The sequence below is a fragment of the Arachis hypogaea genome, chromosome 6 (assembly GCF_003086295.3).
Source record: "Arachis hypogaea cultivar Tifrunner chromosome 6, arahy.Tifrunner.gnm2.J5K5, whole genome shotgun sequence".
Lineage (NCBI taxonomy): Eukaryota > Viridiplantae > Streptophyta > Magnoliopsida > Fabales > Fabaceae > Arachis > Arachis hypogaea.
This window is the reverse complement of record NC_092041.1, coordinates 112,909,875-112,925,614: the sequence shown is the minus strand read 5'-3', so window position 1 is coordinate 112,925,614 and position 15,740 is coordinate 112,909,875. Positions and strand designations below refer to the sequence as shown.

The 15,740-nt window shown below is 30.3% G+C and overlaps 1 protein-coding gene across 1 annotated transcript; it reads left to right on the top strand.

Moving 5' to 3' along the window:
• Positions 1–8,938: 8,938 nt before the first annotated feature.
• LOC112754210 (sugar carrier protein C) lies at positions 8,939–10,081 on the top strand. Its single transcript, XM_072197718.1, is given in 2 exon segments — positions 8,939–9,707; positions 9,709–10,081. Coding segments are annotated over 2 exon segments (882 nt in total). The 5' UTR covers positions 8,939–9,015; the 3' UTR covers positions 9,899–10,081.
• The last annotated feature ends 5,659 nt before the right edge of the window (positions 10,082–15,740 follow it).

The window sequence follows — 15,740 nt, the reverse complement described above, 5'->3', positions numbered from 1 at the left end:
ATGGTCCCCAAAGTTTCAGTTTGTTTTAAAATCGTCCTTTTTACCAATTATATTTTTTTATTACCAAATTACCCTTTATTAAAAAAATTATAAAATAAAATAAATATAAAATAAATAAATAAATAAAGAAAAAAAGAAAGAAAGGGGGATACAGAAGCGGGGTGGGAGAGGGGGGCGAGAAAGAAAGAAAAGGGGGGGAGGGGGCCGAGAAAGATGTGGGGGAGGGGGGGAGGGTGGAGGGTGGAGGGTGGAGAGAAGAGGGACGCCATGCCGCCGCACCGCCGCCCGCCGACCCCACCACCGCACCGCCGACCCTTCTTCTTCTTCTTCTTCTTCTTCTTCTTCTTCTTCTTCTTCTTCTTCTTCTTCTTCTTCTTCTTCTTCTTCTTCTTCTTCCCCACCGCCGCACCGCCGCCCGCTGTCCGCCTCTTCTTCTTCTTCTTCTTCTTCTTCTTCTTCTTCTTCTTCTTCTTCTTCTTCTTCCCGCCGACACCACCGCCGAGCCGTTGTCCGCCGCCCGCCGCTTCTTCTTCTTCTTCTTCTTCTTCTTCTTCTTCTTGCTGATTCTGGGTTCTTGATGATAATGATGATTTTCTGATTCTGAATAATATTGTTGTTTGATTTTTCTGGATTTTCTGAATTTTGGGTTTTGATGAGGATGACAATGATGATGTTGATTTTCTGATGTTTTGATTTTTCTGATTTTCTGATGTTAATTTTTCTGGATTTTCTGATGTTTTAGTGTGATGGATGCAGGTGATGGAGTGGCAGTGGATGGGGGGATGGTGGTTGTTCTGATTCTGAGTTCTGATGATGATGATGGTGGTGGTGGTGGTGGTGGTGGTGGTGGTGGTTGTTCTGATTCTGAGTTCTGATAATGGTGGTGGTGGTGGTAGTGGTGGTGGTGGTGGTGGTGGTAGGTGGTAGGTGGTGGGTGGTGGTGGTTGTGGTGGTGCTAGTGGTTTGCATAATTTTGGGGAAGAAGGGAGAATTTTGGGGAAGAAGGGATAAGGGCATTTTGGTCCGAAGGACGGTTTTAAAACAAACTGAAACTTTGGGGACCATTTTGGAGCAAAAAAAAGGCGAGGACGAAAAAAATTTTCAGCCCCTACGTTAGGGACCAAAATCATACTTAACCCTTTTTTGAATTAATAAACTTGGTTTATTTTTAAAGTGTTCTTACAACAAAAGAAACAAGGAGAGGGCGGATTTCTACAATACAGATGGATTTCATTTAAAAAAGTATTAAGTCCTTTTATATATTTTCTTTTTATATATCGTTTTGCAATTTTAATTATAGGAAAAAAGAATTTAATAGAAGGATTTGTCTTTTAATATTAATTACTCAATTATGGTTTCTGTAATGCGTTTAAAACACTTTTAGATTACTTTGATTAAGCTTATTCTCCAACATAGAAAACATTTTCTACTTGTTCTTACATATAATTAATTTTATATACAAAGAGTTTATTTTTAAATTTTTAATTTAGTTCAAAAATTAATTTAGTTTAAATTTTTAAAACTTACATAGGAAATATCGGTCACTAATTTAGTTTATTAATCCCTTATTATTTCTCATAAATTATTTTTTATATGCAAATAAAGGCACAGATGGAACTATTAAGACTATAAGGCTAAAAGTTAAAGAAATTGATAACTTATCTAGAGATGAGCAAGTTGTTGTAAACTTTGAAGATCAACAAGCTATTGAAAAAAGCCAAGGTTTGCTTGCTGGATATTGAGAGACATTAGCAGTTGATTGTAAGTTATTTTCAATCAATTTCTCAAAGTAGTCAGGACCTCTAGATATACCTCGATCTAGGTTTAAAGAGTGCTTTAGTAACTTGCTGAAGGTATGTATTATGAATATTTACTTTTATCAAATGCCTATTAAAGTTATACATTAATAATGACATCTTGTTATCTATGTATAATTCTTTTTGATAGCCAAAATTTCATTTCAAAATTTCTGAGGGCATTGCAAAGCGATATTGCAAATTGAGTCTTGCAAAAAAGTGGTCATAACATAAAATTAAGTTGTGGAATGAGTTCTATGATCCATGTATGAGTAGACAAGTAATCATTGATAATGTCCCAGTTGGCATCGACAGAGATCAATGGGCATCCTTCATTCAATATCAGTTTCTACCTTCTACAATGGTAACATGCTTTCTTTTTTAAAATTAATATTAATATGTGATCAATTCTTTCACCTTAATTTTTCTTTTTTAATAGGAGATGTGTAGGAGAAACAAAGAAGTTCGCAAGAAACAAACAATTCCCCATACTGGTGGCTCAAAACCCATCTCAAGGAAAAGACATGAAATAGTATGAACTATAATTCAAAACCCATCTTAACTTTTTTTTATATTTTTTTACATAGTTTTTACAAAGTGGGCGAAAAATTAGCCGTGGAGAAATGTATATAGAAACTCATAAGAAGAAAGATGGGTCGTTTGTGACTGATGAAGCAAGGGATATAGCGGTAAGTTGAATTTATTAGTCTATTTTAGTAAAAAATGTAACTTTAGAATCCGACAAATTTTAATGTTATTTTATTATATTTTCGTTGTTTAAATTTCAATTGTAGGAACAAATTGAACTACTTATGACTCAAAATGAGAAAGATGAATCTGGATCATCCACAAATAATGCTATTGGCAAACTGTTTGGGGAGGAGCATTCTGGTAGGGTGCGATGTTTGGGAATGGGAGCTACACCTACTAATACTTTCAGCCAGTTTGCTAATACTTCAATTTCAATGTCTTCTACCAATTACTCCCAAGCTGATTTTAAATGTTTAGAGTCTAAATTTGATGGGACATTGACTGTACTAAAGGCTTATTTCCTTTCTAAAGAAGGAAGAATTTCTGCTGAACTTACTAGTATATTTGACCACGGAGCTCAGGTAAATTGCCTTCTCTTGTGGCATTTATGTTGCACTAATCATGTTGAAAATTATGATGAATCATAATTGTTACATTAATCTAATGTTCTAGCATTGTTAGTCTCGTATATTCTAACCTCACACCTCTACTCTTTTCAATTTGTTGTTCAAATTTTTGACATTTGAAAAGGTTAATGCTTTTTTTACACTTTGATTTTTTTTTTCTTTTGAATTGTTGTTATAATTCTATAAATGTTGGTAATTTTTAGGTTGAAATTTTTGTTTTAATTTATTTTAGGCTAATGATGTTGAGAATGAAACTATTACACCAATAACAGGAAGAACATCATCATTAGGTGGAAGCAATGAAAATCGTGAAGACATTGTTTAGTATTATTTTAAAGACTGATTAGTTGTGAATTTTTTTTCTTTTTTTAGGATATTATGTTAGATTTTATTTACTAAACAAACTTATTCAAATAGTGAAATTATTAGTAGTAGTTGTGAATTTATTGAATTTTAACATTTTTAATTTTTAGGAATAGATATATAAAGACAATGTTAATTAAGATATTATGCATTTTATTATAATATAAAAATGTTATTATTCATTACAATGAGTTATGAATTACATTTATATTTTATATGAATTTATTAGTATTAAAATTTTCCATATTTATTAATATCTTATAAAATAAAAAACTATATATATGCAAAATAAAAATATTATGGTAGTTTTATTTGTGTAGTGGTTTTTAAATTGAGGCGGTTTATAATTCCCACAAATAGAAAACTAGTTTTTAGTCTTTTAATTTTGTAGGGGTTAATAACCCCCACAATGTCAATCAAGACCGCCGCATAATAGGGTAACTGGATGCCTTTGAAAACCGACGCAATATACTGAAAATCTCCACAATTTGCGGAGGGCGAAAAACCCTCGCAATTCAAATTTGACATAGCGTCAGTTTTTTAAAAACCCCGTAACTAAACCGCAGGACACCTAACTCTGTCAGTTTTTAAAACCGCCGTTACACAACTTGCGGGGGTTAAAAACTCGCGCAAAACAAAAAAAAAACCCCGCAAATTAGCGCCTTTTTGTAGTAATGATCGACAATTAACATAATTACATAGAAAATAAAACATAGCAACTAAAATTAAATTTGTTAACTAATTGAAGTTAGGTAGACCATGTTTGATAATTATTTTAGCATTTAATTATTAAAATCTATTATTATTATTATTATTATTATTATTATTATTATTATTATAAATGGGTCACCATTAATGTAACAACTTGTCACTAATAAAATTATTGCATAATGAATGAGAATTTTGAATTGTATCAATATAATTAAAATGATTAAAAATATTTTCGATTGATAATTAGTTTAATAATGTATTAAATATTTTTTTTATATAATTATAATAAAGATATTTTTCTAAATTTGTATAATCATGCATTATTCATTAAATGCTAATTGTAATATAATTGTAATATTGTAATATAATTATAATAAAGCTATTTTTCTAAAATAAATTTAGAGGAGAAAATATTACTTTCATTTTGGAGAGAAAATGAATTCATGAAAAATTGACACCTCACTTTCATTAGGTGATAATACATTAAAGATTGATTTTATACAATTATGATAAAGATATTTTCCTAAATTAGTATAATTATGCATTATTCATTAAATGTTAATGATAATATAATTATAATAAAAATATTTTTCTAAAATAAATTTAGAAGAGAGAATAGTGCTTTCATTTTGGAGAAAAAATAAATTACGAGAAATTGACACCTCACTTTCATTAGTTAGGAGAAAACCTAATTTTAGTATATTAAGTAGAAGTAGATAGATAGATTTAATTTACATATACCGTTCACCAAAAAAATTGCGTATATCTAAAATTTAATATAATTTTAATATTTTAATAGTTTTTAAATAATAATAAAAATATCTAAAAAATATTTTTTTATTTATTTTTTATAAATAAAAAATGAGGTAAATAACAATTTTGTATTTAAAAAATTTTAATATTGATAAAATAGTACCTAAATAATATCATTAATAAAATAATTTTTAAAAGATTTTAAAATTTGACAAACATATTCTAAACTAGGTCTGACAATAAAGATGCTGAAGTGATCACTATATTTTAAAGATATGACATGTTTAACAATTTACTGAATTATCTTTTATAATTAATTTTAACAATTATAAACAAAAAAAAAATCTTAATTCTTTTGCCCTAGTTTTTGCTAAACCACCCTCCTCCAAGTCAATCTCTCCAAAAGAATTTCTCTCACACCTTCTATGGTTCCTCTCTCCTCCACTGATTGTTGTTTCATGCACCACCACTATCACTATCGGTCTAAAAACTACCATAAGAAGAAACGATTATACCACCACAACTCGATTGATTATTAGCTGGCAAAGTAGCTGGAAAACTTTTTGTAAGTTTTGGTATGATATACAACCAAATATTAAACAAAATAAAAAAAAAACAATCATTTCCAATCTATGATTCTCTTAATGTTTGTGTTTTTGTTATATAATCTGATAGATTAAATAACAAAACAAAACAAAAACGTTCAAAAAGAAAAATCAAAAACAAAAATTGAAAAATAATAAAAATATTAGATGTTGAAACACAATGAATCATAATCCCTAATACTACAACACACCAGATGGCATAATAAAAACTTCAAGCTTCAAATTTAAAATTCAACATGCAAATAACAAAATCAAAAAACAACCATCTAAAAAAAAAACTCAAATAACATTAAGAGGCTGAGATAAAAAAGGCAGTTACAGCGACTAATGACAAGCATGAATAGATACAAGTGGAGATTGGCGGTGAGCAGTGAGCAATGGCGAGTAATGACTGGCGGGGGAGAGACGAGGCACAACTGCTGGCGAGAGGCGCGATGAAGCCGATGAGTGAGACGCCACTACTGTGTATGTCTGTTCTTATGCTTGATCGCAGGAAGAGAAGTGAGCCACCACAAAGCACAGACCGGCGAGGTAACGTTAAGGAGACAACAGTGAAGGCGTAGGGGCAATGGAGAGTGGGTTCAGGTGAAGGCACAGGGACGACGCAAGCTGGCAGACACAGAGGACTTGATGACGAGACGGCGATTGTACGGTGTTGGTGATAGCAGCTCTATGAAAGTGAGAAGATTGAGACACCGCGTTGAACTCCATTACCATTTTGGCCTATTTCAGAGTGAGAGAGTGTGTTGGGGAAGGGGATTAGGGTTCATGAGGGTGGGAAGATTTTTCAGGTTAGATTGGGTTAATTAATTAAAAATTCCACCTTGGTATATACATTTAACGAAGTTACTATATCATCAAAATACGGCCGCCACCTCAGCATCATTTTTATTGGAGTTGTACTCCGCCGAGCTCAAAAACACGCTTGCCGAATTTTAAAAGGGTTAATTACTCTGTTGGTCCGTATAATTTTACCAAATTTTCAATTAATTTTTATATTTTTTTCTTTTTAATTATGTTTCTAAATTACTTTTAATTTTGTAATTATGTCAATTTTAGTGTAAAAAATAATAAAATTAAATGAATATTTTTTCACAAATTGAAGGTATCTGTAATTTTTTTTTGTCATGGAAAATATCTGCAATTAAGAATGTAATTAGATCTTTATTCTTTAATCACATGTTTTTCGAAAGAAATATTCTGTTTGTTCATACTCTGACTCAAAAAACATAGTCAAGTCCAAGAGGAATAAAAGCGCACTCAACGAAAGTGGCCTCATCTACTCCTACCCGACCTCATAAAGGTCGAGCGCGACAACGGACAGTTCAACCTTACTTATTTGAATAAATAATTAACTCCTAAGATATTTCCTATTCATCTATAAGGGAGATCTTAGTCCCTAGAAAAGGGGACTACTCTCTAAAAGGTGGTTATCTTGTTTACTATAAATACACCGACACACTCAAGTATATTAAAAATCCAATCTACAAAAAACTTGCTTAAATCATTGCTAACTTAAGTATCGGAGTCCCTTGCAGGTATTACCTCCTACCTCTTCACGAGAAATTCGGACGGCAACACGTTGGCATCAGCGAAATCGGATGCTGCCCTAAAAGGAATTTAGACCTCACGTCTAGGCCAAAATCCATCTGTTTTAGGTAATCTTTGGAACACTATTATTCTTAACGTTTTTGAGATGAAAATGACCTACTTATAAAGTTAAAAATAATGTAAGGATCCAATTGAAATGAAAAAAAATATAGGAACCTAATTAAAAATTTGGTAAAACTATAAGAACTAACAAAATAATTAGACCATTTAAAATCATTCAGGAACTATTTTATCAATAACATTATTCAAGTAATGCTAAAATTTTTGGTACCGATTTAGTATTTACTTTTTAAAAAATTAAAAAATTATTAATATTTTTTAATTTTTACACAATAAATTTAATTAATATATATATAAAAAATTTTAAACGATTCCTAACAACAGGACTCTTAATAAAAATTTGATAAATTCTAATTGTATTTTAATAGATAAATGAGCGATGTAGACATATTTAATTAAAAAAAATATTGACGGTTAATAAATTTTACAGAAGTAAATATCAAAAGACAAAAAGAAATTTTTTTTATGGTTGAAAATCTCGTTGTGTAATTATCAAAGATTATTTAAGATTTTTTCTTTTTTTTAAGGAGGATCGAATTGTTATGGATCGGTTTACCGATTTCTTTTCCCTCATTGATTTTTAAATCGGTTCATTGTTGGTTATTTATAAAAGGGTAAAGTATCATTTTTGTTCCCAATGTTTGGGTAAGTCTTAAAGTTGTCCCTAACGTTTCAATTGTCTTATTTAAGTCCTTAACGTTTTAAAATTGACTTAATGTTGTCCTGTCCTTAGAGATCCGTTAACAGAATTGACGGCGGGACAAAATTGAAACAATTTTGAAACGTTAGGGACTTAAATAGGACGAAAACGTTGGGGACAAAAATGATACATACAAATAATTTTTAATTCAATTTTATCTTTCAATAATATCAATTTTTTACTGTACATAGTATTCAATTATTTTTAATTACATTTAAGTAAATTGCACTTAATCACATTATTTTTATTTTAATAATAAAATTATTTTTTTATAATTTTAAAGAATTTTGATACACTAGAGATAAAAGATATAATTTATATTTTATTATATATATATATATATATATATATATTATTTTTTTCATTAAAGCAAGTTTATATACTAATCATTCTACAAATATTTCATAATAATTAAAAATTTTTAAGAGTAAAATTATAAAAAAAATTAATTTATTTAGAATGAAAGTAATATGATTAAGTGTAATTTACTTAGATGTAATTAAAAAATAATTGAATATTGTGTATAGTAAAAAATTGATATTATTGAAGGATAAAATTAAAATTTATTTCTATGTATCGTTTTTGTCCCTAACATTTTCATCCTATTTAAGTCCCTAACGTTTCAAAATCGTATCAATTTTGTCCTGCCGTCAATTCTCTTAACGGCAGAACAACATTGAGTCAATTTTTTTAAAATGTTACGAACTTAAATAGGACGATTGAAACATTAGAAACAACTTTAAAACTTATTCTAAACGTTGGGAACAAAAACGATCATTTACTTCTTATAAAAAAAGATTTGATAAGAGAGTCGATTTTTGATTTATTCAATTAGAACCGATTGATCTCTTACGATTCAGAACAATGACCTCAATTTTAACTAGCTGGGTTTGCTTAATAAATTCACCGTCACTAGAAAATTCTAAGCAACTAAATAAGAATAAATAAACGTAATTAGTATCGCAATAAATATGACATAAACCGTACGATAAATTAATATATTTATAAAAAATCTGACTTTGGGGAATTTAAACGGTTCAAATTAAGATAAAACAAAAATAGATAATATAATAAAAGATAAAAAAAATAATAATTCGGTTGAAAAGTCATAATTGCCCTTGCGTGAATTCATGTATAAAATATCCTAGTGTTTGCGTTCTATCTCTCGTTTCATCTCAAATCAACTACAAACCTAATACTGGTCCTTTCCTTTCTCTTCTCTACTCATCTCTTAGTCATCTCTCCCAGACGTGTATGCAATGGAGATGAACATGAAGCCATCTGACTACCAGTATTACAAGTTTGACCGCCAGATTTTGACACTCTTCACATGGTCCCTGTATCTGGCTGCTCTCGTGGCATCACTCTTTACGTCTTCTATCACTCGAATCTTTGGAAGCCGTCTTACCATGTTGTCCGGAGGTATTCTATTTCTCACCGGTGTCGGTTTTAATGCCTTTGCTCAGAAAGTGTGGATGTTCATCGTTGTTCGCATGTTGCTTGGCTTTGGAATTGGATGTGCCAATCATTCTGTTCCAATCTATGTGTCGGAGGTTGTTCCTTACAAATACAGAAGCGCCCTTAACAGGATGTTCCGATTGGCCATCACCCTTGGCTTCATTGTGGCCAACGTCCACAACGATTTCTTCCCCAAGATGAAGAACAGTGAAGGCTGGCGCTACAGCTTGGGTTTCGCGACTGTCCCCGCCCTGATGAACGTCATCGGCGCAATCTTTCTTCCCAACTCGTCGCCGAGCTCCTTGATCGAGCGTGGCAAAGATGAGAAAGCCAAGCAAGAGCTGATCAAGATTATCGAAACCAGTGATGTGGAAGAAGAGTTCAAGGACCTTGTTGAGGCGAGTCAATCGTCTATGGCAATGAAGCATCCATGGGCCACTCTGTTAAAGAGGCATTATAGGCCTCAACTCGTGATGGTCATAGCCATTCCTTTCTTTCTATGCTCCTGTTTTCTTCAGAATTTTTGGCTTTGGCAGCAAGGCTTCCCTTATGGCTTCCGTGATTACGGGTGGCTTTAATGCACTTGCTATCTTTGTTTCAATCTTTACCGTTGACAAAGTTGGAAGGCACAAGTTCTTTCTCGAAGGTAGAGCTCAGATGTTTATCTGTCAAGTCTGTAAATAAAGAAGTTAAAGCCAAGGTTAGATTCTTTAAGACAGTTTCAATTTTAATTAGGAACCAAAAGTGATATAGAGTATATAGGTTTTTTAAGGTTTTATTTCTATTTTAATAAACAGTTAGACTTGTTATTAAGATTTGTTTAAATTTTGGTTTAATCCAATATATTTATTTTTGTTTTTCTTTGAATTTTTATAATGTTATTTAGTGAGATTATCAAATATTTTTATTAGACAATTTCATATCTTAATTTATTATTTTATTAGGACTATTTGAAAAGGATTTATTCCACCTAGAATGAAGTTGTTTATTTGATTTGTCTTGACTGGTAGGATCAATACAAAAGAGAGACCAATTCGCTTTGAAGTTATTAACCAAGAAAATATTTTGTGTTTTATGTAACAGCAATGATAAAAAATGGTCACCACTTATTTATTGGCCGTAATTTTTTTTGGCAAGTATGATATGCTAGGATATCATATGTTAGTTTACTATGGACGGATATAGTCAAAAAGCACTTTTAGAGTTGGACTCAGACAACAAATAAAAAAGAAGAAAGAAGAGTGCAAGAGATGGATGGTGTGTTTTTTAACCATTATGTGGAACGGATAGTTGGAACGAAACTGAAGAATTTTTCAGAATAAAAGAAGAGAAGTAGAGGATATTATACATGTCCTTTCAGAATTATAAGGAGTGGTTAGATATAGACCCTTTTTGTTGTTAATAGTAATGTCGGAGATAATAAAGGAATTTTTATGGTTATAATGGTTGTGTTGGTTATTATTTTCTTGTTTATTTGTTTTTCCTTTGTTGTTGCCGCTATGCTTTACTTTTTGTGTTGAGTTTCTCTTTAAAAAATAACTTTAATGAGAATGAATAACAGAGAGCAATTTTGTCGGAAGAACAACAAAAAATATAAATAATGTGAACAACAGATTATATTTCAAGTCTACTAATAAAAATTATATTTAATTAATTTAAAATTTAGCCTTTTTAAATTAAAATGAACTTTTTTTTAGCTTATTATTTACGCTGTTCAAATAAAATATTATTCTCTTATAATATTTTTAAAAAAAATACAAATATTTAGTTTTACTTTTTAGAATTTGAAAGGATCCATGTAGTTTTAAGTTTAAATTTAATGAACAAATAAATAAATCCATTATTGCCCCCATCATAGGTACAACCGGAAGAAAAGGAAAAAATTATTTTGAATGATTAATTTTTATAATATTTAAATAAAAGTTGATTGCATTACAGAGGAAGTTTATGTGGGGCAAGGAGGATGGAAACTATGGTATACCTCTGGTGAAGTGGGAAGTGGTTCAAGCACCAAAAAAGGCGGGGTTTGGGAGTTGGGGATGCAATGCTCAGGAACACAGCGCTTTTGTTTAAATGGTGGTGGCGATTTTTAAAAGAGGAATGTCCGTTGTGAAAGAAGATTGTTTGTTCTTGTAACAATTTGAATCCTAATGTACGACTATCAGATCAGCTTGTACCAGTAAAGGGTGGCCCGTGGAAAGACATATGTCAGTTGAATATAAAAGAACAACAGGTGTAAGATAAAATTATTAGTGGGATGGCAATGGAAGTAGGGGACGGTAGGAAAGCTATGTTTTGGGAAGACAATTGGATTCAAGGTAGTCATTTGAAAGCGAGTTTTCCAAGACTTTTCTCTGTTTTAAACCAATAAGGATCTGTGATAGGAGATTGTGGATTTTGGGATGGGTTAGAGTGGATTTGGAATTTTCAGTGGCGGAGAGAGTTATTTCAATGGGAGTTGGAACTTGTTCATCAACTTCATGAGAGGTTAAGGCCAGTGAAGCTATCAACTGGTAGACAGGATAATATTGTTTGGAAATTTGATAATAAAGGTATTTTTTCTACTAACTCTTTGGTGCAGGTGCTGCAATCGGAGACTCTTTCACAAGAGATTACGAGCTATAGCTTCACAAGTGTTATTTGGAAAAGGGTTGGTACCGTCAAGAATAGAGCTTTTTGGATAGTTTGTTCTAGTTGGTCAGGTAAATACTAAAGGGAGGTTGAGTAAATTGGGCGTCATCCAGCAGAGTGACAATATTTGCGTCCTATGTAAAAAAGAGATGGAATCTGTTCATCATCTATTTCTGTTTTGTGAATTTACTTGGCAGGTGTGGTGCCCGTGGTTGAGGGGCTTTCGTAGAGATTGGGCAGTCGCAGGAACCATTAAATGTCTATTTGAGAGTTAGACTAGTATGCTTAATAGAAAAGAGGAGAAGAAGAGGTAGCTGACTAGATTCTTTGCAGTAATTTGGAACATCTGGATGGAACGCAATGACAGAATCTTCAACAATAGAAAAGCAGGTGTTGAGGTCATTCAAAGTAGAACGTTTCTGAGCTACAAGGAGTGGGCTGGTATTGATCCTTTTGGTTGTTAATAGCTATGCCGGAAATGACAGGGGATTGATCACCTTCGTGTTTGGTTTCTTTTTTCTGGTTGCTTAATATGCTTGTTTATCTCTTGCTCCACTTTATTGTGTTGAGCTTTCTTTGTTTCCAAAAAAAAAAAATATTTAAAGAAAAGGATCAAATCTTTTTTTAGAAGAAACAAATATATTCTTAAGTTATTTTTTTATTTATTTCTTTTTTATAAACATATCTTTTTTCTAATTATATATCATACTCAAATCTTTATTGATATACCTTTATTTATAGTTCATATAGACATTTGTTGTTGCCAATCACAAAACATAAGATCTCAGAGTATACTAATTTCTTACTATTATCATATATAAAGTAGTCAACAATTAGCATAAAACAAATCATTCAGAACGTGTGGAATTTGACTTGATAGATCTCTTTTTTTTCAATTATTCAAAACTTAGCCCTTGAATAATGCAATAATCGGTGCTGATTTAATTGGTCTCTGTCATCTATTACTCTTCACGATTTGTTTGTTTTCGAGAAATTTCTAATGTCTTATTATTTTGTTTTATAGAGTAGTCAACAATTAATAGTAATTAATCAATATTAATGTTTTTTTCTTGTAATCCATGTTTTTATTATTTGTTATTTATTGATTTATATTTTTGCATAGACATGGAATCTACTATTCGTCAGTGACAAATTTTTTGTTATTTTCACGTTGGAGGCAATACTAAAGTTGTATCAAATCAAAAAATTATTTATCATGGAGGAAAAATTACAGGAGAACTAATTAAAGAAGAATGTACGCATTTAAATTTAATGTATAAAATATGGCTTCAAACCCAAAAAAATATGCAGAACAAACACATTACCTACATAGTCAAGTTTAACCAATCTCAACTCATGAACCTTATTGATACTGGTAACCAATTGATCATATTCAATGATGATACAACTCATGTATACATCATGGAGGTAGAAAAGACTAACCATGATAGTACACCTCATGAGGACAATGACGACAACGTTCATGATAGGTATGTATTCCAACTGTTTTATCTTTTTATAAATTTTTCTTATATTAGTGATTAGTGAATTGTTATAAAAGTAATTTAAATTTTTTTATGATTAGTACACTATCAAATAATTCAACTCAAAGAGTCGACGTCGTCTCTAATATTGATAGTCAAAATCCATTAACACCAATTCCATGTACAACCCAATTTGTTCCTATATCCCAGATTATCAATGATTCTGCTAAGTGGAATGATCTTATAAAAAAAGGACATATTTTTCAAAATGCAAGTGAGTTGAGAAAAACATTGTTTAAATATGGTATTGCTCATAAGTTTACATACAAGTTCTTAAAGAACAATCTGGGTAAAATAATTTGTGTCAGCTAGGTTGAAAATTATCCATGGAAATTGCAGGCTTATGCTATGGGAAAAAAATACTTCGCTCCTCGTAGTGAGACATTTTATCAAGAATCATAAGCACTCAGCTCAAGATGTATTGGGAGTACTCACTCTTTTAGGTCTAATTCGGTGTCTTTAATTATTGTCGACAAGTTGATATTAACTCCTGAAAAGTTGCCTAATGACATACGAAATGACATTTTCAAAGAATACAGATTTTCACTAATATATCACCAAGTTTGGGCTGCAAAAGAGAAAGCATTAGCTAAAATTAATGACGTACCTAAAGATTCATATATGCTAATTCCTTGCATATGTGTATTTACAAATGTAGCCGATGTGATCAGAATGGTCATAATCGTTCTAAATGTAAAAATCCTAATCCAGAAAGAATACGAGTATTTTTGGATAGTTCTAACTTTATAGATTGTCACATTTGGAATTGCAATGTTGGTTTTTCTTAAGTTATGTATATGAGGTGATTCTACTTTGATTTTAGTTGTATTTGTGAAAATTTGCACTTAAATTTTATAGTTTTACTTTGATTTTTAATTAAATTTATGTAATTTTACACTTGAATTTTGTAGTTCTATGTTGATTTTAATAGCATATGTGCAAATATGCACTTGAATTATGCAATAGGTTTTGGCTTTAGTTCTATTGTGTAATTCTACAATCAAATGACAAAATTCTATAATTTTGCATTAAAGTTGCTGCATTTAGTAAATAAAAAATCCACAATTCTGCATTAATTCTATGATTTTGTACTAATATTCTATAATTTTTTGCACAAACTCTATAATTTTGTACTAAAATTATGTAACTCTGCTCATAGTTAAACAAAAAAATCTTAAAAAAAAAACACTTTCTATAAAATTTTCAATTAATATTTCATTACAAGTCAAATATCCAATTAATAATTATGCTTCTATATCAGGCTTCTAATAAAATTAGACCACTCTAATATTTTCATATCACTATTCCTTATGCTTCATTGTACAAGTACAGGGTAAAAAACAACAATCATTAAGTACAAATACTTTCGGTAAAAAACAACAATTATTAAGTACAAATACATTGCAAAAGTGTAACTAAAGGATTGATCAAAACCAGAACAATCTTCTTCTAACACTCCATCATGATCTAACAATGCATTCTTATTTTTAGTCTAACTGAAGTCTCAAACACTTTATTGCTCCAACCATTGTCATCTTGCATGTATTCTTAAAGATTGGGGTCAAGCTATTCACTACAACACACACTGAATATGATACAAAGAGAACCAATAATTGGTTAAAACCTTACTCTAGTAATAGAAATTCCAACTTCTTGCAATTTTTTTGTGTAAACATAATTAAGAGTCATGATATATAATCAGGTTCTTTTAATTAGACAAATAAAAAAAATGCTATAATCATAAGCAACGCCAAAGCATTGCGTTTAAAGTCTATAAAAAAATTTTCTAACACAACTTTAGAAATAAAAACTGATCCATCTTCATTTTTAGCCTCATGCCAAACACACCTTATTAAACATAAACCCTTCAAATTTAAATTCATTCATTTGTTAATATATTTTTTAATATAGACAACAAGTGTTATTAGAGTTCTTATTGGAATTAAAAATAACGCTCTTAACATCAATAATACACTATTATTATATTCATTAAAAAAATTAACTTAGATTTTGTTTAATGCATATGCACTTTATGATTTGAAAGAAATAAAATTAAAAATCACATAATCAGTAAAATAAAACAGTAATTAATAATCTCATATGCTTTGAATTAAGGCATTTCTTCGGCTAGATCAATTTTAAGGTATGGAGGTGGAATGAGTTTAAAAATCATCATTTTTCTATGAGTAAAAAAGATGGGAGAAAGAAAAAAAAAAGAAAAAAGAGAAATTATTGAAATAATATTATCTTTTCAATTTTTATTTTTTTATTTTTATTTTTAATAATATATAAATTAATCATTTTTAATAATTTTAATATTAACCGTCCTTCTTATTAATTAAGTTTTATTA